Source organism: Ostrinia nubilalis, chromosome 25 (assembly GCF_963855985.1).
Source record: "Ostrinia nubilalis chromosome 25, ilOstNubi1.1, whole genome shotgun sequence".
NCBI lineage: Eukaryota > Metazoa > Arthropoda > Insecta > Lepidoptera > Crambidae > Ostrinia > Ostrinia nubilalis.
In genome coordinates, this window is record NC_087112.1 from 2,072,502 (window position 1) to 2,096,212 (window position 23,711).

Sequence of the window (23,711 nt, forward strand, 5' to 3'; positions counted from 1 at the left end):
AAAACTAAGGAGGTCGCGACGCTGACGTTACGCACTAGGCTGATACTTAACCCTTAGCCAAGCAGTGGTCAAATGGACCCCATACCACATGAACTTTTCGCTATGAAGATACGGCTCAAAACATCACGAACAAGAGGCTGACAAAGGTGACTGAGTTTCTTCCGCCACTTCTTCTCAGCACCAGCCTATAATGTTGTCCCGAAGTGGTGGTAGGGCAAGCTATATTTGGGACGTGTATGAGTGCCCTGGGAAGGGCCTATGTACTAAATAAACTATTTTATTTTTTATCGTACTATTCATAGTGAAGATACGGTTAAAAACTAATGAAAATATTTTTTTCTTAACCCTAGATAAGGGTTAATTAAAGAGGTCTATAACGACCCCATCGCTATCTGTAAGGGTCTCTGTGATCAAAATGGGGGACAATGAGATGCAAATGGGAGTCCATTTGACACAACAAGACACAAGTAAACAGTTCGCGAGTATAGTAGGTTAGTGCTAACTATACAAGAGATTTCTTATTCTTTAACGAGAAGACTCCAAGATGTCTAATTTAGGGACATCTTTTTATATGGTTGGTATTGATTAGAGGACATTTACAGGATTCAAACAGCCTTATCTAAGAAAGACTCCATGATGGATCAAGCCATAAGAAACGCCCATGATGAATCATCATAAAATTAACCAGGTTGTCCCAGCCCACACGATACAAAAACAATCATTGTATCTATGTTTCTACTAGTAGTACACTAGCTAGTACATAGTAGTATGAGCTATACCGCCCATATGCAGTTTTACTCGTTTCCCTGCGTGATCGAATCAGAAATGAGGAGATCCGCAGGAGAACCAGTGACCGACATGCCTCGCAGAATTGCTAAAATCAAGTGGCAGTGGGCGGGGCACATAGCTCGTCGTAGAGACGATGGCCGTTGTATTACTAACTTTTTTGACCGGGACATTTTGCAACCTGGACCTTCTGCACCTAAAGGGTACGAGGGTGGGTGGAGCAAACTTTGAACAGTCTAAATTAGACAATCATAGAAATGTTTAATTAATTAATTGGTACAGATTATTCGGCTTCGTTAGATCAAGGCCTTTTTCAGTAGGGGCGGCGATTAAGTTTTTTTTTTGTAAATTACACCTAATTCTAAATGCCAACCATACCTTTGTAATAAAGCAGGACATACGTGAATACTCTCTCTCTCTCACGCCAGTACCTATCACAATGTGAGTGACAGAGAAAACATCTCGACTCGAGTTATTTGCAAAGTAGGCCCCCAAGAGATGCGAGTATATTCTGGATTGGCGAATAATTGCCATGCGATGGACAGCTGTACAGCGGTGGAAACATTCCTGTTTCATAATAAACCTTCGTGCCTTGTAATAAAGTTTAACGTCTATCAAATGTGAGTGACTGTACACAGCTCAATTAACAAGATGATTCGCTTAGGGAAAAGGGAATTGGGTCTAGATCAGCAGCACTCAACCTTTTTTTATTGACACAGACGTTTTTCCATGAAGGGGGTGCTCGCCTGCTCTGGTCACAACTAATACATATTATTATGTTACACAACAAATAACCTTAGGCCTTAGTTACAAAATCAGGGCAGACTGCATTTTGAGTATCACTGTTGTATCCAATCCAAGTTATGGTTTTGGGTATAAACAAAATTAATAATGTGCAGCCCAGACTACTTTTTAGATGCTAAAACCTATTACGGCTGCATAAGATAGCAATGTTTGCCTTGATAATATCTTCGCCACCCACACACTATGTATCCAAAAGGTTAACGTATGTGACGCATAGTTTGCGGTGCATAAAAAGCTATTTTTCAGTTTGTACCTAGTTACAGATAGGTAATCATAAACACCATTAGAATTTAAACCTTATTACAGTGGAATAAAACGTAGTGTGTACATTTTGTGCTCTTGACTGTACCTGCCCAAATTAAATCCGTTTGATATATTTATGAAAACCTCCAGCCTCCAGCTTAGAAATAAAACTATACCAAGACCTACCCGCCACTGGTGTGACGTCATAGTCTAAATTGCGCTCTTCATCCCTAAGTTCTATGGGGGAGGGGACTGGGAATGACGTCAGGGGCAGCTAGGTCTAATTTTATTTCGACGACAAGTCTAGAGGGCAGATTTTTATTGTGCCTATTTACTGCATGAATGTCAACGTATAGATTACGAAGCTCTATAGCATCTTATGTACTATCGGGGACTCTTCCGCCTGACCACTTTGTAGAAATTTTAGCGTAAGCGCATCGCTCCGGTCACGTGCTCACCCCGTCTCTAATTGGTTACGCATTTTACTATATTTTTACTACGACCAATAAGAGACAATCAGGGCTTAGGTTGCAATACGAAATACCATTGTGCACTTTATTGTCATACGTTTAAGGTTTAAAACGAAATGTTTCTTTTTCTTCAATCTTTCTTAGTTTTAGGCTGAGTTGCACCACCTAACTTTGACCGTAACTATAACAGTAACCGGTGCTTTTTGTATGGAGTTTGACAGATTTTTGACGTTTGTCAAAGTTAAAGTAAGATGGTGCAACTCAGCCTTAGAATTTTAATAATACTTAGAATTTGGTTACAAACAAATAGATAATGTATTTTTTTAATATTGTGTTTTTATACGAGGTCTGTCTGCTTTTTCCTTTGGCGAACTGTCGACATATTCTCGCCTTTGTTTTTTCGTGAAGTTTTGTGATCAATAACCGATTGATTTTGTTTTGTGTTGACCCGTGCTATGAATTATTGGACTGTTTGATTGCCTTTTTATTGACCTCCGCGCGATTACTGAACCATGCCTCTCAAAATAATTCTTAATTCTTATTTATTACAAACTTATCTACAATAAACATTGTTATCTGTTTAAGTATTATTTAGTTTGAAGTTTAATTGTTATTGATTTAAGACCTTGTGTTTAGACACTTAATGTGCAATAAAAAATTGTATTTGAAATAAAACTAACTTAATATTATAATATTTACGATAACCAATTACCTGGATCATTGCTACCTAGTGCAATATTTGTATTAAATTGTAATAACGTAGTTAGATAAGTGTTTCTTTAAAACGGAAAACAAAAGTTGCTAATGTATTAAAAATAAATAGAAACCTATTATAGGTTTTTATTTACATTCAAGGATTTAAGAAAGTTATTATGAAGTTATCTTACAATAAAGCCACAAATATTCCTTAACTCTTTACTAATTAATTCAATAACATAATATTGTTTATAAATTATAAGTTCCGAATAAATTAAATACCTATTAAATAAGTAAAATTCGAAAGTAACTAACTGTATGATTTTGTATTTCTCGCCTTAACTAGCTAAACTAATATCACGAGATTTACACTCTTAATCTTAATATCAACAATAATTATAGAAAGGGCTACGTTTTTCTCAGGAAATTGCACAGTTACCTCGGAATGTGCGATACCAATTTTGTGACCCGAGCGGGCAATCACTAGTTCAAATTTTACACGAAGCCCCATATAATATTTTGTAGCGATTCTTTATTGGATTTCAAATTGACTAAAATGCGACGTTGCCAAACGAGCGCTACGGATGCGGGTAATAAGCAATACTCAATCCTAAACGCTTCACATAGAGCTTGGTTTGCAAGGGTAAACATCTACAGTGGTGCGCCGACGCTGCTTAGACCCGAAACATGAATGAACGGGGGGCGTAGCATAATCGAGCGTGTGTGTGCAAACAATTTAGGCCCTTAAGGTGTCAAGGCGTCCGAGTCCCCGATAGTACATACCTACTTGGAAAAAAGAGCTATTTTGAAAAAAAAGAAATGTTAGTCTCCAATTTTAGAATCCAGTTCTCTGATATGGGATATGGCTAAATCGTACGTCCTATGACGTCATGTTTCTTTTTGCTTCAAGACAGACCTGACCTGACTGACAACAAATTAGGCATAATATACCTAATGCTTTGTATGTTCCAAGTCCAACTGGGAATGGAAACCAGTACTTCGGAAACGGAATCAAGAGAGTTCAACTCCCTAGCCACTTGGCCATGTCGGTGTTGTCTCATGACGATTTTGCAAATATTTTCGACCTGCGCGGTTGGAAGCGGCCTAATCATTAGTAAGAAAAAGATTAGTGAATATAATTTTCTCATGATAAGAGACAGTTAGATAAAATTACAATATACACAAACCAATGAAGTAATAAAACACTGTTGGCAGCCACCGTGACTTAGTTTTTATTTGATCGTCCTCCAAGGCGAGCCAGTTTTAATGAATCGATTGATCGGCCCGTCATGATATGGGCAATATGGGCATGATGTCGACGTGTTGATATATTATTCAATATTTTACCGACCTTGTGCCGTGGACATAAGAAACAAAACGTTAGGGGAGGTCAGGGATCTTGTGGAGGCATTTCTACCAGAGCTGACTTAGGGGTATGCGGCCTCTTAACTTGGTCTACATTGAGGTCATAATCTATGGGACGATATTTAGGATGCCCGGTTGATAGAAACGGGAAAGAATCCATGTATTCTGGATTACTCATTCATCATCATATTCATCAGCTCATTAATTTAGTCTCAACTGCAGGAAGACTGCCTGTATTTCATCATCATCATTTCAGCCATAGGACGTCCACTGCTGAACATAGGTCTCCCCATTGATTTCCAGTTTCCACAATTTGCCGGTTGGGGGATGCCTTTATGAGGTCGTCGGTGTATTTAATCAATGGCAAATGGAGGATTTACTACACTCCCCACGCCGGCTAGACGAGTTAGGCAGGCCTGATGTTTGTATTTCTCCCATGGTCGCCTCTTACGACATCCACTGAAAGAGGAGTTGGGCTGGTCCTATTCCACTCAGCTAGAACCACATGGCAAAGTGTATAAATTAATTAATTTAGCCCAGCGCTGTGGTCTTTCACGAGATTCACTACCAGTTTAGGATTATTAATTTGATATCGTCAATAAAGACTATAAGCGGTCTAAAATCTAAATATAACTTCCTAAGACCTTTATCAAATAACTAGATCGTTCGGCAATCTTGACTTAAAAAAGACCCCGATATAGACCATAAGCACCGAAATAATCGGGTTAACTTATAATTAATTACTTTTATCAATTCTACTTTTAGAACTGCCATCATAACTTTGCCAAACTTGGGAAAGTACGTCCGTATCTAGAACCTAGATTTGAGTCGTCTAGTTTCAAAACCCGCTAAAACGCTCCTGCAACTAATTTCTGTTTATATCTCTAAAATTTTAGGCCTTGCTCAAACGTATGTCAGACACTGTTTTTGTGTGTGATTGAGCTCGCCAGACTAATAAACTACCGAATCAAACTAATTCAGACACCCAAGCTTTTTCAGACTAGATGGAAGAAGTACTAAATACCACGTGAATGTAAGAGAACACTAAAGATTTACTTCAAATACACATCCATGACAATAGTATACTATCACATTTGCTTGACTGACGAAGTAATAAATTCAAAAACATAAGAACTGTTGAGTTAGCTTTCTGTGACCCTTTATCAGATTGCTTGAACTTCATCCGTTTAGAACTATTCGAAAAAGATGCCAACATGAGCGACAATGACGAATTTTTTTCGTCCGTTTAGTCCTACTGAACTAAATGGCATAACTATGGACTATTGATCAAGACTGACTTCGTCTGCGGGTAGCCTAAACTTATAATAAAATCCAGCCATCACACCAGTGCCGCTAAATCTGGGCAGGCTTTAGATAGTGATGTAGGTGTGACCAAATCTCGATGTTTTTATCACTAGTAATTTTCCAATTCTATCGGCTTAACAGTAGGGTTGCCGCGTTTACATAAAATTTTATTTATTTATTTCTAGAAGACCAGAAAGAGTTACCTACAGCTTCAGTTAGTAGGTAACAGTAAATTCTAATCTAACGAAACTACGAATTGGCTTGCTGTCCTGTTGTATCACAGCACAGCTTAGTGACTGGCTGTTTGGGTACCGAGAGACTGCCGACTTCTTTTAACTATGTCATAAGTTTTCCCGCGGCTTTGCCCGCGTGAATTCCGGTCTACTATACATATAGCCTTGTTATTTAAGAATAATTTTCATTCTAATGGTAAAAAAAAAAACTTTTGAAATTAAACCATTAGTTTTTGAGATTATTCGTTACGAACATACAAACATTGTTTGAGCTCGAGTTCGAGTTTCTCGCAATTTTCTACCGAGCAACCGGAAAGTTTACGTAAGACAATGCTTACAAGATTACAGTCTAGTAGGTATGTATGTAAAGTAATAGTATAATAGAACATTTATTTATCGAACTGTATATATTTACAGTATTTATGGCATCCCTGCTTATCTCCGACAGGTTATGTTATCACGAGTTGGATGCACTCGACACCCGACACCCACTGATGTCTGATGTCCACGGTGTCATTGATAACGCGAAAAACAATACCACCTTTAATAACATCCGGTTGTGGTACAAATTAATATCATCATCATCATCATCTCAGCCACAGGACGTCTACTGCTGAACATAGGCCTCCCCCAATGACTTCCACATCGCACGGTTGGTAGCGGCCTGCATCAAGCGCCTTCCTGCTACCTTTATCAGGTTCAATCAGCTTGTAAATTAATAACATCTGACATAAAGTTAGTATGAAGCTGGGCAAATGCGAATTATCATTACCTAATTTTAATATGCTATTATATTTGTTTTTTTAAATTTTAGTACAGTCGACAGGACAGCAGATCAGACATTTTTGTAGCAAATTCGCTCCAATTACCCCATCAAATCCTAAGGGGTCGTATACGGCTGCAGTATTGTGTCTCGAAGTGCTTCTTCTTCTTATCGTGTCGACAACAAACCTACACACTACACAGTGTCAGCCCAAAACTCCGCTACAAGAGTGGCGTTGTCAGCAGCATTCATTAAATCCTCCTGCGTGCAATAGCTCGGGCACTCAGGGCACGACATCATGTGCTTCATCGACTGGGGAACAAAACCGCACCTGCACTCCATGTTTGAGTCATCCAAGAATCCCCACCTGACCAGATTGTCAGACTCGAAGTGCTAAAGATGTCACAGTGATGCACCGCGTATGCATAACTTTTATTCAATTATTCTCGAAATGTGAAAATAAGCGAGACTAATTAGTCCAAACTTGTTGATCAAACAAGGAAGTTATAAACATACCATGGACGTAATTTGGAAGTCATTTCCTTCGAATTTCCATACAAAAACAATTAAACTTCTTTGTTATCATATGTATATGCCTGTGTGAATTTGGGACATTTTAAGGAACTAAACTAATACCACAAAATAAATTAAATATTCTAAAGACAAGAGTGTACAGGACAAACAAGTAGAATATCCCAGTGGGTCTAGCCAAAGTGCTCATTATATTCGCAAACCAGTCGAAAAGTGGTAGAAAGGCCTTTTCTTGTATGGAATTTTGACGGATTTGATTTTCGATTCGATCAAAAAGTGCAACTGGTCTATGAGGGCTAGAAAAATCACGATTTTCCTTTGACTGCGGCTCGGACACATCCCAACCCTGGTCAGCGTGGAGGGAGAGTGTAGACAAAGTCCTCATTAGAAAATGTAGCAATCGTGTGAAATATTATGTTGGAGTATATTGGCTCCGTGCACGATTACAGCGCCAACTAGCGTCCACAACTTTGTGGGTTCTGTCACATTGACATTTAGGTCGTATATTTGTGAAAAAATATCGAAATGAAAAAATAACAAATATTTTCAACTAATAAATTGTTGTGATAGGTACCACGATTTGGGTGGAAAAAAGGTTTTGAAATCATTTTGGTCATTCAAATCAAATGAGGTAAGTCCAAAAAGTGTGTTTAATTTTGATTGTGTCAGGGTTTGTTTACTTCATTTATAGTTGTAGTTTTACAGTAAAACAAAAAGAAAAAGCTACTTTAACGGTTTCATTATATAACAGTAAATATATTTAAATGTTTCTGTATCGCTAGTAATAAATTAAATATCGTTTTCAGATCGAAATGAGTATCGTTTTGAAGACCGGGTTTGTGAGAGTTACAATATCAAATTCCAACCACAAACCGTATTTAAAGGAAAGTTGTTGGTATTGGCTGGACAAGTCCGAGATGTAGAAGAATTAAGAACAAAACAAGGGCAGAGTTCAATAATTCACGCTCTCATCATAAGGCAAACATCTGTGCACAACAACTACTGTGACTCATTTTTGTACTACCACGTTGTATAGTTTAGTTATTTCCAAATTGTAAACGGCTATTAAAACAGCCCTATCGAAATACAGTCCACTCTTTTATTTAAGTTCCCAGTAGGACCCTTTTCATGCGATTAATTAATGATATTAAAATGTATTATGTAGAATCGCTTTGCCATTGACAGATACATCTGATGACAGAGCTTACATTATTTCTACTTTTGACCACCATGAGCGCTGCGATAGATTATGTCCCCCCCACCTAGTACTTCGCACCCAGCGAATTGCTGCTTTAGTGATTTTAGACCACCGGGCTAACTGGAGGTGCGTCTCGTGCAAGAGCAAGCAGCCCAAAACCGACAATACTAACACGCCGGTCCGAGCTTCGCCCGAGTACATCACGCAGCGACGCGGCGCCTCTGATCTCAGCCCCATGCAGCTGGACACCACCTTGCCGGAGCAGGGGCACGACGACCAAAATGACACCGCGCTAAATATGACCGTCGAGGTGTCAGACATCCAGGCGCTCACTATGGAGATCAGGCACTTCCGTGAGGTCTTCACTTCCGAGCTCCAGGCGTTGAGGGAGCAGATGGGCGCGCTCAAAGATGAGGTGTCGGCGCTGTCCGGCAGATTAGACCGCTGCGAGAGCCGCACGAGCGCACTGGACAAGCGGATGGACACCATCGAGGTCTGCCTCACGGGCGTCGGGCACGCGAACTCGGAGCGCCTGGACGAGGTCGAGAAGAAGCTGAAGGCGGTGGGACGCGTGCAGACGGAGGCGGGCACCGGCGCCGGGTCGGGAGTCGTCGCGGCGCTGGAGCGGACCGTCGCCGAGCTGAAGCTGGAGCTCAACGACCGCGACCAGGACGCGCTCCTCGCGGACCTGGAGATCGGCGGCCTCCCGGACGAGAAGGGCGAGAACGTCTTCCACAGCGTGGCCGTGCTCGCCGGCCGCCTCGGGGTGTCCCTGGAGGAGCGGGACGTCGTGTTCGCGGAGCGCGTGGGTGCGCCCCCGGCCGAGTCCGGCGGGGCCCGCCCGCGCCGCGTGGTGGTGCGCCTGGCGCGCCGCCAGCTGCGCGACGACCTGCTGCGGGCCGCGCGCGTGCGTCGCGGCGCTACGGGCGAGGGTGGCGGCCGGGTGTACATCAACGAGCGCCTGACCCGCTCCAATCGGCTGCTGTTCTACCGGGCGCGAGAGGAGTGCCGCGGGCGCCAGTGGAGGTACTGCTGGACGAGACGAGGCCGTATATTCGCCCGCAAAAGCGATGGGTCCCAGGTCTACTCGCTGAGATCGCTAGATGACCTGTCTAGAGTTTTCGGCTGCTCGGGGTCATGACTCGTTGGATCCTGTAAACAAGTATATTTTTTTAAACTGATTTATGTTTGCAATGGTTTTGTTTACTCAATAATTCACATCACAATTTTAAAACTGCTTACCTATCGAAATACTCTGTTACTGTTGCAATATCTACAAACTTGTTATTGTGTTTCTCATTGCTACTTTCTTAATATGTTACCAAATCTTAGATTTAAAACTAGTATAAAATGCTCTTATCAGTTGTTCCAAAAAATTATATTTAAAAGGGCCATTCATATAGACATTTATCGGTGTATTAATTATACAAATCTAGCACAGGCTTGGGGTTGAGAAGTAACTTATTAGTAGGGTTCTTCAATGCAGGATCTCTTTGTACCAAGCAAGAGGAGTTTGTTGTGGCAATGGAGGACCTTGATCCAGACATAATGGCAATTAACGAGACCTGGTTGAGAGATGGGGAAGAGGGCAGAGCTCCGATCCTCGCTGGCTACCGGCTGAGACATACCCCTAGGCCGGACCATGTCAGAGGAGGACGAGGGGGCGGGGTGGGATTTTACATACGTAGAGGTATCAATATAAGGCTATGCTCCCATCCAGACACAACTACATCTGTTGAACAGATGTGGCTTTCCGTACGCCTTAACAACCAGAACATCATCATAGGTACGGCCTACAGGCCGCCCTGGCTTGATGTTGGATTATTCCTTGACACTATAACCGAGACCATTACATCCTTCAGCAAAGCAGATGGGCTGATACTGTTGGGAGACTTCAACATAAATCTTCTTGACGAGAGCAATAGCAGATGCAGACAGTTTCTCCAGTGTATACATAGTCTCAACCTTACCCAATTGGTAAAGGAGCCAACACATCACACTGATCATAGCAGTACGCTTATCGATGTTATATGTGCCGATGTGAAGGCTCTCAAAGTTGTGGTGAGGCATTCTCCTGACTTGGGTGGGCACGCTATGCTGTTAGGAGAATTTAGGTTCAAAAAGGACAAAGTCAAGCCGCAGCTGATAACCTACAGGCCTTTGAAAGACATCATTCTAGACCAGTTCAGTCAAGACCTTAGCGCCATTAATTGGAATAGCCTCAAACTCGCTAAAAATATAAATGACTACGTGGTGGCTTTTACCAGCTCAGTTATGGGTCTGATGGATCTGCATGCCCCTATGAAGACACGGAAATTTAAACGGCCTCCGCACCCGTGGATAACTGACACTATTAGGGATATGATCCGAGTCAGAGACAACTACCATAAAAAATACAAAAGCTTGGGTACCCCAGACCTTAAGGCCTCGTATAAAACTATGAAACACCTTGTTTTGGAGGCTATTGACAGAGAGAAGTCATGCTTTTTTACTAAGCATATTAACAATAATGTGAAGGACTCAAAGAAATTATGGAAAAATCTCAAGGGTACTGTCCTGCCAGACAAAAGGAAATCAGCTGACCTTCCACCATCGTTTAACAACCCTGATGAGATCAATGCACACTTTTTGAACATACCTGGTGATGGCGACGCTAATATCTCGCAACTGAGTTTCTACGAGTATCATAGACATACCAAAGCATCAACTTTCTCCTTGCATACTGTTAGCGAGGATCTGGTTTTGAGGGCTATCAAAAGACTTAGATCGAACGCGCGTGGAGATGATGGCCTGTCCCTTGACATTCTACTTTTGACTTTGCCGCAGACACTAGAAGCAATAACAAATATGATCAACAGGTCAATACTTGAAAGTGCATTCCCTGAGAGCTGGAAGGTGGCTTTAGTGAGACCGCTACCAAAAACTGGTCAACCAACCACAGTAAAAGAACTCCGGCCCATCAGCATCCTACCATGTATGTCAAAGATCTTGGAAAGGATAGTGTGTGATCAACTCACGCAGTACCTTGAGGAACGGGGCATTCTCCCACACTACCAGTCCGGGTTCCGTAAAGGGCATGGTACAGCAACCGCTCTTGCTGATGTGGTCGACAACTTATTGGCTGCTCAGGATCGGGGTACCGTTGCAGTCATGGACTTCTCGCGTGCCTTCGATTCTATCAACACCTCGCTCTTGCTGTCTAAACTGCATTATTATGGTCTTGATAGTAGTTCTGTAAAATGGTTCCATAGTTACTTGTCAGGAAGAAAGCAGTACGTGGAACTGAGGCGGGAGGATGGTATTTCTTTGCGTTCGCAGGTCCACCAGGTGACTCGCGGGGTCCCCCAGGGCTCGATATTAGGGCCAATTTTATACATCTTGTACAGTGCTGACATCATAAATAGCATCAAATATTGCAACTATCACATTTATGCAGATGACTTGCAATTGTACCTTCCATTTGAGCCTGATAAGTGTGACGCAGCTGTGATCAAGGTAAATGATGACTTGGGGAGGGTTTCTGCTTGGTGCGTCTCGAACGGTCTTACCCTGAACCCTAAAAAATCTCAGTTAATACTGATAGGAACCCCTAAAAACACTATCAAACTAGCGAATAAGTCTCTCGATATCCAGATTAATGGAGAACGGATCGAGAAAGTGGATAAGGTTAGAAATCTGGGACTCATTTTCGAGAGCCAGCTAAGATTTGAAACCCACATTACTGAATGCGCAAGAAACTGCTTCTACAGACTCAAAATATTATACAAGCTAAGGCCATATCTATGCGAGAGTATACGAATTGCACTATGTGAGTCCCTTGTCCTCAGTAAGCTCAACTACTGTGACACTGTGTATGGACCCTGTCTCATGGCCAGGTCTGCCAAGCTGGTGCAAAGAGTGCAAAATGCTTGTGCCCGCTTCTGCTTCACAGTGCCACCTCGAGCGCATGTCACCCCATTCCTCAACGCTGCCAATATACTGAAAATGGCTGCTCGTAAAAAATTACATCTCGCTACCATGATGTTTGGTATCATTGCCACACATAGACCAAGGTATTTGTACGATAAGCTTGACTGGGCCGGGAGCAGGGAGGGTCACTCCAGAAGGGTCTGCTCACACATCTTTGCCACCCCAAAGCATCGCACCGTGGCGTTCAGGGGATCTTTCAGATTTGCTGCCACACGGTGTTGGAACGACCTGCCACCTCCTTTGCGCAACCTGCAAACAAAACACACTTTTAGATCACATGTCAAGAAACACTTGCTCATGTCACAGAGGGCAGATGGCATTGTATCGCATACCTATATGCCGTCGTCGCGCTTGCAGGGGTTGGCGGGGCGATCCCGCCGTAATTAACAGTCGGATGGCTTTTTGGGACAGCTTCAGCATGGTCGCTTTATCTCTCTCGGCCGAAGTCTGGGCGCGCCCTGGGGAGTATGATCACAATGATGGTTGATCTTTGTTGTGTGATACATGTTACACGTGCTTTACTGGCACAAATTACTTTGGACTCACCAGGGGACTTTGCGCGTCGTGCTCGCCGTAGTTGCTCGCTCCTCTTACTCCATTTAATAGCATCTGCCCTGCAGGACGTGTGTCACATTTTGCACCTCACACCTTTCCGGTTTCCGCCGTGTTTTGTTTTGTTTTGAGACGCTTCGCACAGTGAAAATTTTCGCATCAACATTATAGCACGTATTTCGTATCAAATCAGAAAAACACGGCTGAACACAGCGTCCTTTCGCTATTGACTTTTTCTTTTTTTTTTATTGTTCTTTTCTCTTTTTTACGGTCCGAATCAACACAACGACAGGTCGGCAGTCCGAAGCCGCCTCACAGATCACATAAGTATTATAGTTATTTTTTATAGTGAAAACGTTATACCGTTTTTTTATTTTTTATTTAATAATTATACCGTTAACTGATTGTGTTCTGGTCTCGTTATTTTGTTTAGTGCACTTGGAACAATTGTGGAGTTTATCTTTATAAATATTTTGTAAATGTAATATTTTAGGTCTACCTTTTTTTTTTTTATATTTTGTTTTGTATTTATAGCCTGACCAGGAACATAAAAACCCTCGCCATGTTGCGGAAAACTAATGGTACTAATTTCTTTTAATGGCAACAGTAACTGAAAACTTCATTGACATGTCACCTTGCATGTCAGTCTATTGCTGTCAAAGTGTAAACAAACTTTATTTTAAATGTGTGCAATTGATTTTGTGAAATAAATTGCTAAAATATTTTTATAGTCGTGAAAGAAAAGTGGTTCAGAATGTGTTTAATGTATTTGTCGAAGAGAAATACCAAGGGTTCGGACAATATTTTCGTTGAATAATGTTTCCGACAAAGGTTGTCAAATTGACTGACATGTTTATCGTATAGTACAGTTCACTATGAAAATTAGCTGTAGTTTGTTTCAACTACCTATTTTAAAGTTTTTTGTCACTTTCTAAGTTTTGAAATTTATGGAATTGGGAAAGAAGTACCGAGTTTGAAGCGTTCATGAGCAGACATTGCAGTTGAATATTCAAGTTCTGAATTTGATTATTGATGAATAATAAAATAAATCCTACTAGCTCGATTGATGGTTTCATTTAATTTATTTAAACCAGGTTACCTTTAATAATATTTTTTCGTTAATTTATGAAAATATCAAATTAGCCCGTAATCCTGAATCCTGATACATAAATTTAGCCTATTAATTTAACACAGGTACGACTGTACTCAGTGTTGCACTATCAAATGCAATTGACGCGCCTCTATGCCAGGGTTTTTATGTTCCTGGTCAGGCTATATGTAAATAAATTGATATTTTATTTTAACAGCAGCGCCCTCTGTTGCGCGTCTTTTTGCCAGGAAGTGTTACGAACCGACACGAATTTTATTGATAAACTTCGTCACTGTCAAAAGGACGCATAACTGGCGTAATAACCCCCATGTTGGTACCCGCTGAAAACCAGCTTCGTGACTTGACGACTTGTGTGTGTCATGTCACGATTTTCGCTGAGCGGGCGCCTTTTCAGCATGGCTTAGTAATATTTAACCTCTGTACATGTATGCACATAAATGTTAATGCTGAATAAAGGTATTCTATTCTATTCTATTCTATTTTATTGTTATTGTTCTAATTATTTTGTCAACTAATTGGAAATTTTAATGAGCAATCATAACAATTGAAAACAATTTGCACATGTTTTACCTACATTATTGCGCCAGGTAAGCTATGTTCCCGCTTTTCGGAGAGAGACACTCACTTCACCAGACTATTGTTTGAAACGCCATATTATTCTAAATAATTTTTTTTTTTTTTATTCTAAAGACGAATTTAACGATAGAGTAAATCTGATTTAAAATATTATTTTTTTGTTAAAATACATTTTCTATGGCAACTTTTGCTATTTATTGTCACGTAAACGTAATTTTAAGTCAAATAAAAAAATAAATATTTGATAATCTTTGATTGTATACGTTTTTTTACTATGTCCCGCTTCTGACGGAAGAATCCCGCTATTTTCACTCAAAAAGTACCAAAGTCCCGACTTGGCGAAAAAAAAACTGGCAACGCTGGGTGACATTGATATTATGACGTGACGGAGCATACAAATCTGAAGTCTCGCTGACGTTTGACGTTCCAAAAACACTCTCCCGTGCCGCTCCCATACCTCCAGGGTTCGATTATTATCAAGATAATTACGCTTCATGATAATTATCGGATAAATTATCAACAATATAAGATACATTTGTCATTGTTTTATAAGAAACTAGCTTTCCGCCTGCGGCTTCGCCCGCGTGGAATTTTGTGTCACAGAAAAACTTTATCGCGCACGTCCCTGTTTCAAAAACCGGGATAAAAACTATTCTATGTCCTTTCCCGGGACTCAAACTATCTCTCTGCCAAATTTCATCAAAATCGGTTCAGTGGTTTAGGCGTGAAAGAGAGAGAGAGAGACAGACAGTTACTTTCGCATTTATATTATAATATTAGTATCTTAGATAGTATAGATGTTACTTTATGGTTTTGGTTGCTGATTGTTGTCAAGTTATCCATCGCTAGTCACATAAAGCTTGGAAAATAAATATTGTGACGCTAGATAACTAGTGATCATTTTGGAGCTAAATAGATAGGTTTTATAACTATCTATGTATGTTAATTAACGCCCACCACCTTTCACGAGCGCATTTTTTTGTTATTATCAACCGACCGATAATTATCCATCTGTTATTATCCTTTCGAACCCTGCATACCTCAGACATTGTCTGAGTTAAGTGCTAAACCTATAACTTTACGTAGACTAAGAGAAGGCGCACACCGTTGATTTTTCGTCGGCCGATAGTTTAGTCGGGCAGTTGATCAGTATGGGCATGTATGGGAGTGCGCACACTACGCCGATTCGATTTGGCCGATTCTTCATACAAATTAAAATCGGGCACAACTATCGGCCAACTAAAAATCAACGGTGTGCGCCTACTCTTAACATTCTCTGAATATACAGCAGGGGAAAGGTACACTTTCGCTGTACAGTAAGTATTGCAAAACAGCTCGAATCTCGAATGACAATGCCTAAGATCTAGGCCTTCGCCTCTCCGGTCTGTGTGTCATTTGGTTGTCTATTCGTCACAGACGTCATCATTTGCATACTTCTGTCTGTCAGATGTTATAAACGAAATTGCAAAAGGATTTGTTCCTATTTTATTACTGTTTAATATTATGTTCGTTCGTTTCAGCCAAATGACGTCCACTGCTGGACAAAGGCCTCCCCCAAGGATCTCCATAACGACTGGTCCTGCGCTGTCCGCATCCAGGCTCTTCCCGCGAACTTCACCAGATCGTCGATCCACCTAGTGCAGTGGTTCTTAACCTTTAAGTCATGAGGGACCATTTTACCAAATGTCTGTCTTGTCAGAGACCACCTCATGATCGGTCAAAACCAGTTTGCCTACAAAAATCAGTTAAAAGTGGTTTTAACCAAGGTGTGCAAGTGCACTTCGTGGACCACTTGGAATGTCTCCAGGGAACACCAGTGGTCCGCGGACCACCGGTTAAGAACCACTGACCTAGTGGGAGGCCTGCCCGCGCTACGTATACCCGTGGTCGCCACTCGAGAACTTTTCTACCCCAACGGCCATCGTCTCAACGAGCTATCTGCCCCGCCCATGCGTTGTTGTATATTATGGAAATCCTTGGGGGAGGCCTTTGTCCAGCAGTGGACGTCATTTGGCTGAAACGAACGAACGATGTAGTTAAGTAAGTAATTGTACTCGTTCTTATTGCACTCCCAAACAAAATGACGAATACAAAATTATGTAGATATCTAGACCTAAGTTTTTAACCCGTATTCATGAGATATGATAATGATTGTACAGAAAAACATTGAAAACAGACAGATAAATACCTCGTAAATAATAAATAAATAATGCAATGACGCAAATAGGTATTAGGGTTATTTGAGATAAAACTTAACCTGCCCCTCTAGACCAGTGGTTCTTAACCGGTGGTCCGCGGACCACTAGTGGTCCCTGGAGGCATTTCAAGTGGTCCGCGAAGACATCGTAATAAACAAGTGACGTGACTTGATGAGTCGAGGCAACACAACGCAAACGGCGCACAGTGGGAGAGAAATCGACCTCCCCTTTCATAGGATTTTCAAAAAAATATAAGTGGTCCCTGACAAGACAGAAATTTGGTAAAATGGTCCCTCGTGACTTAAAGGTTAAGAACCACTGCTCTAGACAAAGATTCTACCACATTTCTTGTCTTCGTGAAGCCATCACGAGCTTCCCTATAGATTCTATTTCGATTTAGAAATTGCTTCCCGGAGCGAAGTAATATTTACGTACGCAAAGTGATTTTGGAATAAAAACCTTCACATAATTTTACATGGCTGGTCTTTCTTTTCTTATATTATTTATGCTGTCAGCATAAGTCACAATAACTTAGTATTCTAGACTTATAAAGGATCCAAACACGTCCTAACGTTATTGCCAATTAGTTTAGAACTAAATTATATTCAATCGGTGGGGCGTGCGTGCCCAAAATATTCTGTCACGTGCCATTGATTCGTTACCCTTGGACTATACGGGACTATTCCCACCTCTCGTTCCCACCGCTGCAACTCCTGTGTAGCCAGGATCTACAGCTTGACCGCCAATAAAAACCCAACCAGTGAAGGTCAAGTTTGTCCCGCGGAAAATTAAACTGTCATTGGACCCGCAACGAAATTAATCAGAAGAAAAAAGGAGTTTGAAGAACCCTTGGACAATAGGATCTATTCTCAAATGTACAAGATTCATACTTTAACAGTCATAATATAATAAAATTTTTCATTGTTTTTGGACCTTAAGACAAGCAAATAAGGCTCAAAATATGGTGGGAACTATATTCCCACTGACTTTTAAAGGCTTAATTCAGGTCTAAGACAAAGCCCGAATGCCGGCAGACTAGAACCAAACATGTCTGCAGGCAATCAGAGCGTTCACATCCAGTCCCACACTTAGACAATAGGTCGAAAATCTAAATTATTTACAAGTTTATCAAACTAAACACTGGAATCTTTACGTAGTTTTAAAAGATGCGATTTTGCGCGAAACTAACGCCCGTATTCACAAACATTACTTTAGTGCGCGTGGACGCACAGGGTGACACACGAACCAATCACAGAGCTCTATTCAACGCTGTGCGTTCGATTTGCTGATTCACTTAAGCAAGTATCGTTTGTGAATACTTGCGTTATACTAATACCATGCTAAATTAATGTTGGTAAACTAACCCGATCAACATCGATGTAAGGAACCCTCGGTGCGTGAGTCAGACTCGGATTTGACCTGTCAAAAATAACCAATCATGCAGCACTTGGACCTCGCATCTACGTATTGCCATCTGGCGGATTTTTCAATCGCGAAAACCCTCATTATCATTACACAAGACGTTAATTCACTCCGAAACAACGTCTTGTCGCAAACACCAAATTGCTAAGCTGATTCAGATAATCCACTACTAACGCCTACTGACCCAATAAAAACTCGTGTATTTTGGTAGATGTAATAAGGCGGCAGGTACACTAGGCGGGAAATTGACCGAGACGAAGCGCGAGACATACCGAAGTATGGGCGACACACGGCGAAACTAACTGAAGCGCGTGTTTACACTAATTAATTTCCCAGAGTGTACCTACGCCATTAGAACTAACTTTATTTTAGTATGAATCAGCAATTCAGCTTTATGTCGTTAACAATAAGGGGCATATTAGAAAGTTGTTTGATTGCAGAGATAATGGAGTTTTTCTATGGCAGCCTAGTTTCCACCAATTATGCGATAATGCTTGAGAATGTGGGCCACTGTTTTGTTCATTAGTTAATTGAAAAGTAACGATTGGAGTTTACTAACAGTTTGTTTGTTTTCTCAATTTCTCTGGTCGTCGTTTCAGCCAAATGACGTCCACTGCTGGACAAAGGCCTCCTATAATAATAAGGATCTCCATAACCTGGATGCAGGCAGCGCAGACCGGTCTCTCTGGTAATGTATTAAAAGCGACAATAGCAGAATGATCAAGGTGTCAGATTGGTCGATACGAAATCCGATGATTGCTGGTTCGAACCCCGCCACCGCCGGACTATTCTGGTGAATCCACTAGTATCACTAGCATTTTAGCTTAGTAGGCACGAGGGGGTCAACGGGCCTATTCTATTACTAATTGGTGCAAGCAATACATTACTTGAAAAATCTTACAATTTATTTACTGAGATAATGCGTGTTGTGTAACATATTTATTAATTTCAAAACTAGGGAATCTGCTACCTATGCTCAGTGTTACAGTTAATGCCAAAGTTAGCTAATTTTTCCTTGATAAACAAACCACTTTTAGGCTGCCGCGCTACCTTCGATTTATCACTTTATCAGCCTGTGTTCTATCTGATAAGGAGATGACATTGTAAAGTTTCGCCAAAATCCGTCTTTCAAGCTGCGCACCGTGTAAATAGTTTAAACAATGATAAATGTAGGCAGTGTTTACTTACTTTACTCATAATACCTACATAATGCACATTTAATTTCCTACAGCGACCGAGAACACTTCAAGCTAAGCTCGCGGACCTCGAAAGAAATAAAAAGTGAATTTAATTAGTTCATTGTGTTGATACGAGACATGCCTTTTGTCTGTTGAGGGATATTATTGTAAGGCTGGCTGCGTATTCTCGTTTATTTCATGTGCAACATTCAAAATATTTCTTAGAAGGTGCTGGGTTCGATTTCCAAGTGGGGCACTTATTATAGTGAATAAGCAAATATTTGCTTGCTTTAAGTTAGGGGTCGGAAACTTTTTGAGATGGAAAAGAGAGAGTGCAAAAATTACATGTATAGAATATTTTCCAGACATTTCAGAGCCCTTTGTCTGCTCTGAGAAGCAATTGAAGCGACAAAACGTCGAAAGAGTTGCAGGTTGCCGACTCCTGCTTTACGTCGTTCCAGAAATGATTCCGTACATGGGATTCACACAATCGCATTAAGATGAGGCGCATACCGTTGATTTTTCGTCGGCCGATAGTTTAGTCGGGCAGTTGATCAGTATGGGCATGTATGGGAGTGCGCACACTACGCCGATTCGATTTGGCCGATTCTTCATACAAATTAAAATCGGGCACAACTATCGGCCAACTAAAAATCAACAGTGTGCGCCTACTCTAATCCTATTTGACAAATTTAAAGCGGCTTATTAAGTCTATCCTATAGTATATCATAACATAATAACGCCGTAATGTACTGTGCTATACGCTATACTCTCGCTCTAAACTGGTCGACGGTATGCAGCCAGCCTAAAGGGCAAAATTCAGGGCGATCGTTGACTGCCCCCATTTGCAATGCATCAATAAAAATGTAAATAAAACGTCAGTAACATATAAAGAAATGTAGACTTTGGACGACTTTGAAATCTAAATAGGTCTGAATAATACTAATCTCAGATTGCGAGTAATTCTGGAGAAGCTGTTAATTATAATTGATTAAGTACAGCAAACGACAGCACGTCAAGCTAACACGTAAATAATATAATGTTTTATCGGTCTCATTAGGTGATGAGTAAGTGTTAATTTCGTCGACCACAACCGGGAAAAAGTCGGGCCTTGCGCCACACGCTACTCTTGCTCACTCCTCATCAACTTTGTGAGATGTTAACTTGTTATTTATGTCACAAACTTAGTGATTGATATCTCAGTTGGTATTCTGTGGTGTACAGAGGCATTAGGCTGGTTTTAGTGTCACGCGGACCGTCCGGTGCGGACCCGCTCCGCACGGCCAATCTGTATGAACTTCTGGGGAGCGTATTAGAGTAATGCGGTCCGGAGTAACCGCTCTGCCGCTCCCTAGCAGTTCATACAGATCGGCTGTGCGGAGCCATCCGCACTGACAGTCCGCGTGACACTAAAACCAGCCTTAGGCCATGGCCATGGTTTATTGATGAAATTCTTTTAGTTTGTACATTTTACCTGCCTTGAAATTATATTACTGGCTGGCTTGTATGATTATACATGTATAAGAATAGGTTAAAAGCTGTAAACATTGTAAGAAAAGTAAGAATGTTGGTAATAAGTTTTAGAAGTTGAAAGTATTCCTAATATCTTTACAACACTACACTAACTTCCACAAATGAACACTCAGTTTTATGACATCACTAAAATGAGTAACTGCACATTGTGTGCACTGTGCATGTTAAATATTGTTAATGTGTCACACATTTACCTAAAACACCTTTGAATAATCAATCTTTGCTAAGAAGAAGAGATTTATTATTATTAGGTAACTGGAATCTATCAATTTGAAAACATCGCACACAAGATAACGTTGGTTATTTTTATGTTTATTACAGATTATAATCTGCATTGTGATTTTTTATCAGATAAAAAAAATCACAATGCAGATCATAATCTGTAATAAAATAAAAATATCATCTGTTACCCTCAGATAAAAGTTATAGACACCAATGCAATACATTCTTGAATGAATACCTGGCAGATAATTCAAGTAGGTATTTATCAAAGCCTGTCCTTCAGTGCAGGTGTGTCAATATTGATATTATTGTACACAATAAATACTTAACGTCACATTTACAATGAACAGAACAATATTATTGTTTTTCAAATTGAAACAAAATATGAGTTATCTATTGTCTTACTTTGAAAAGTTTATCCAAATCTATCAATTTAGGGCATCATAACTAATAAAAACAATCATATCACATTTCATGTACTGTATATTAGAATAAAAATTGTTTTGTACTGAAACCTTATTATAACTGGCCTTCATAACATGATAAGCTACTGGATTAGATCTCTACACGAGATTGTTAACCAAGAACCGCCCATTTAGCAAATTTATTGTACCATCTATAAAAAACAGTTTTATTACCGCAAGCTATCAATCACCCAAGAACGCCCATTTTACAAATTTATTTTACTTATAAAAACAGTTTTATTACCGTGAGCTATCAATCACCCAATTAACAGATGTGAAACATCGCGTACTGTGGGCACGTCTGTTTGTTCTGTGATTAGGCTCTCTATAATTAGATTTGTTGACATTATCAATGTTCATTAACACCGTCTCTTGATAATTATTCTGTTTACAAACTTAAGTTGGAATTAATGTGGTTTTCAAGTTGGCTCTGTGTTCCAATTATTTTGGATCACTTCTTATTAGATAAAAACTCAATGGGTTTACCATTGGGGAATCAGTCACCAGTGAAAATTTACAATATAGTAAATAAGGATAATTAATAGCAAAAGTGGAGATGGAGGAAGCTTTTGCCCATACAGGGTGGGTGTTAAGCTAGAAAAACATAATATCTTAACAAATTTATTTATTGTAGCAAAACTATGTTTTGTGGAAATAAAAACTTTTTATTTTTAATTTAATAATGAACAAGTCCTTGAATCTAATAGCCTAGATAACAATTATTTCAAAACCAACAAACTAATTGCACTCACCTATTATCAATTAACTAAAAATCTTGTAGTATACCTACTTAGTTTAATGTGTATTAAATATTTCAAAACAAAATTACATAAAAGCTATTAGGAAACAATCCTAAAAGCTGATAAATATTAAATTACCTACTACATTTGAGTGTACACAAACACACCAAATTAGTTTAAATATTGACATACAACAGCTGTCCCACTTTTAAATCTTATCTGTATAATGTTGATATTTATTTATCTCTATCTTTATTTAGATTAATTATTGGTTATCAGTAGAAAATCTAGGCAACTGCAATTGGGTACAATATTTGTTTTACAAAATTTAATTTTTACAAAAAGAAATCATTATGTAGGTAGTTCAAACAAAAGTTAAACAAATAAACCTTATGTAACCTCAGTTCTATTAAGGTCAATGGTAACAAATGCTGATGCACATAAGGCAAAGGTCAGTGCTGTAATCAAGAAAGTATATGGACTGTTAGTTAATGCACATTAATTAGTTAATTACCAACCAGCCATCTGGCACATACTTTCGCAAGAATAACATAGCACAGTTCTATGTAGGCGATAGAATACATCATATTTATACGGCTCACGCGCGAGAGAGCCAATGGGAGAGGGCCGTTCATTCACGCCTTCGCAATTAAATTGACAGCTGAACAGATAAACCTTGAAAACAATACTAAAACGCGTTCGAATTCGCAAACCAACACATACAAATCAAAATATAACTATAACCCTCGTTTCTCTTACCTTCAGCGCTCTGGTTCAACGACGGCGGCACCACAGAAGAAGACAAATCCTTCTTCTGCCCAGTTTTCGGCGGATCAGAGTCTGAATCGTCGAAAACCAGCGTCCGGACCGACTGTGAACACCGACGATCCATTTCCACTATCACACAACACACAAATGCACTATATTTTTCGCCATTTATCACCACTTTCCGTATGCGTTCCGACTACGCAATCTATTTACATGTCAACGTTGATATCGCGCGATTGTAAACAGAGTACTAAATCGATCTGTATCAAAGATTTAATCAGTGTATTTTTCTATGCCATGATAAATAACGCGACACACGGCTTCACCACAAATCGAAAAAGTGACATTTTTTGAAAGTCAAGTTTCGGTGTTGCCATACTACTACGCTTCTAAGAAACGTTCAGAAACAGATTTTTAAATTTTTCTCATGATTTATATTTTAGGGGAATTTTAATTTGTATTATTGCAACCCTGTAGTTTTGCTTTTTTAAACAGAATCACGGTGCAAAGGCATAAACGTTAATTGGTATCCCTGAATGTATTTTTGAGTAAAACATTTCAAACAAATTATGGTTGCTGAGCAC

The 23,711-nt window shown here is 40.1% G+C and overlaps 1 protein-coding gene and 1 long non-coding RNA gene across 2 annotated transcripts in view; both read right to left on the bottom strand.

Annotated features, from left to right (window-relative positions):
* The window catches only part of LOC135084060 (uncharacterized), a 58,170-nt gene extending 34,704 nt beyond the window's left edge, over positions 1-23,466 (bottom strand). The window contains exon 1 of the mRNA XM_063978803.1: positions 23,119-23,466. Within this exon, the coding sequence (XP_063834873.1) occupies positions 23,119-23,251 (133 nt within the window). The 5' untranslated portion in view covers positions 23,252-23,466. The remainder of the gene's footprint in view (positions 1-23,118) is intronic.
* Positions 11,554-13,661, bottom strand: LOC135084020 (uncharacterized). The gene is made up of 3 exons (XR_010259758.1): positions 12,910-13,661; positions 12,696-12,821; positions 11,554-12,612 (listed from the first exon to the last, which is right to left on the bottom strand). It is a non-coding gene; the product is annotated as an uncharacterized LOC135084020 (long non-coding RNA).
* Positions 23,467-23,711: the final 245 nt, after the last annotated feature.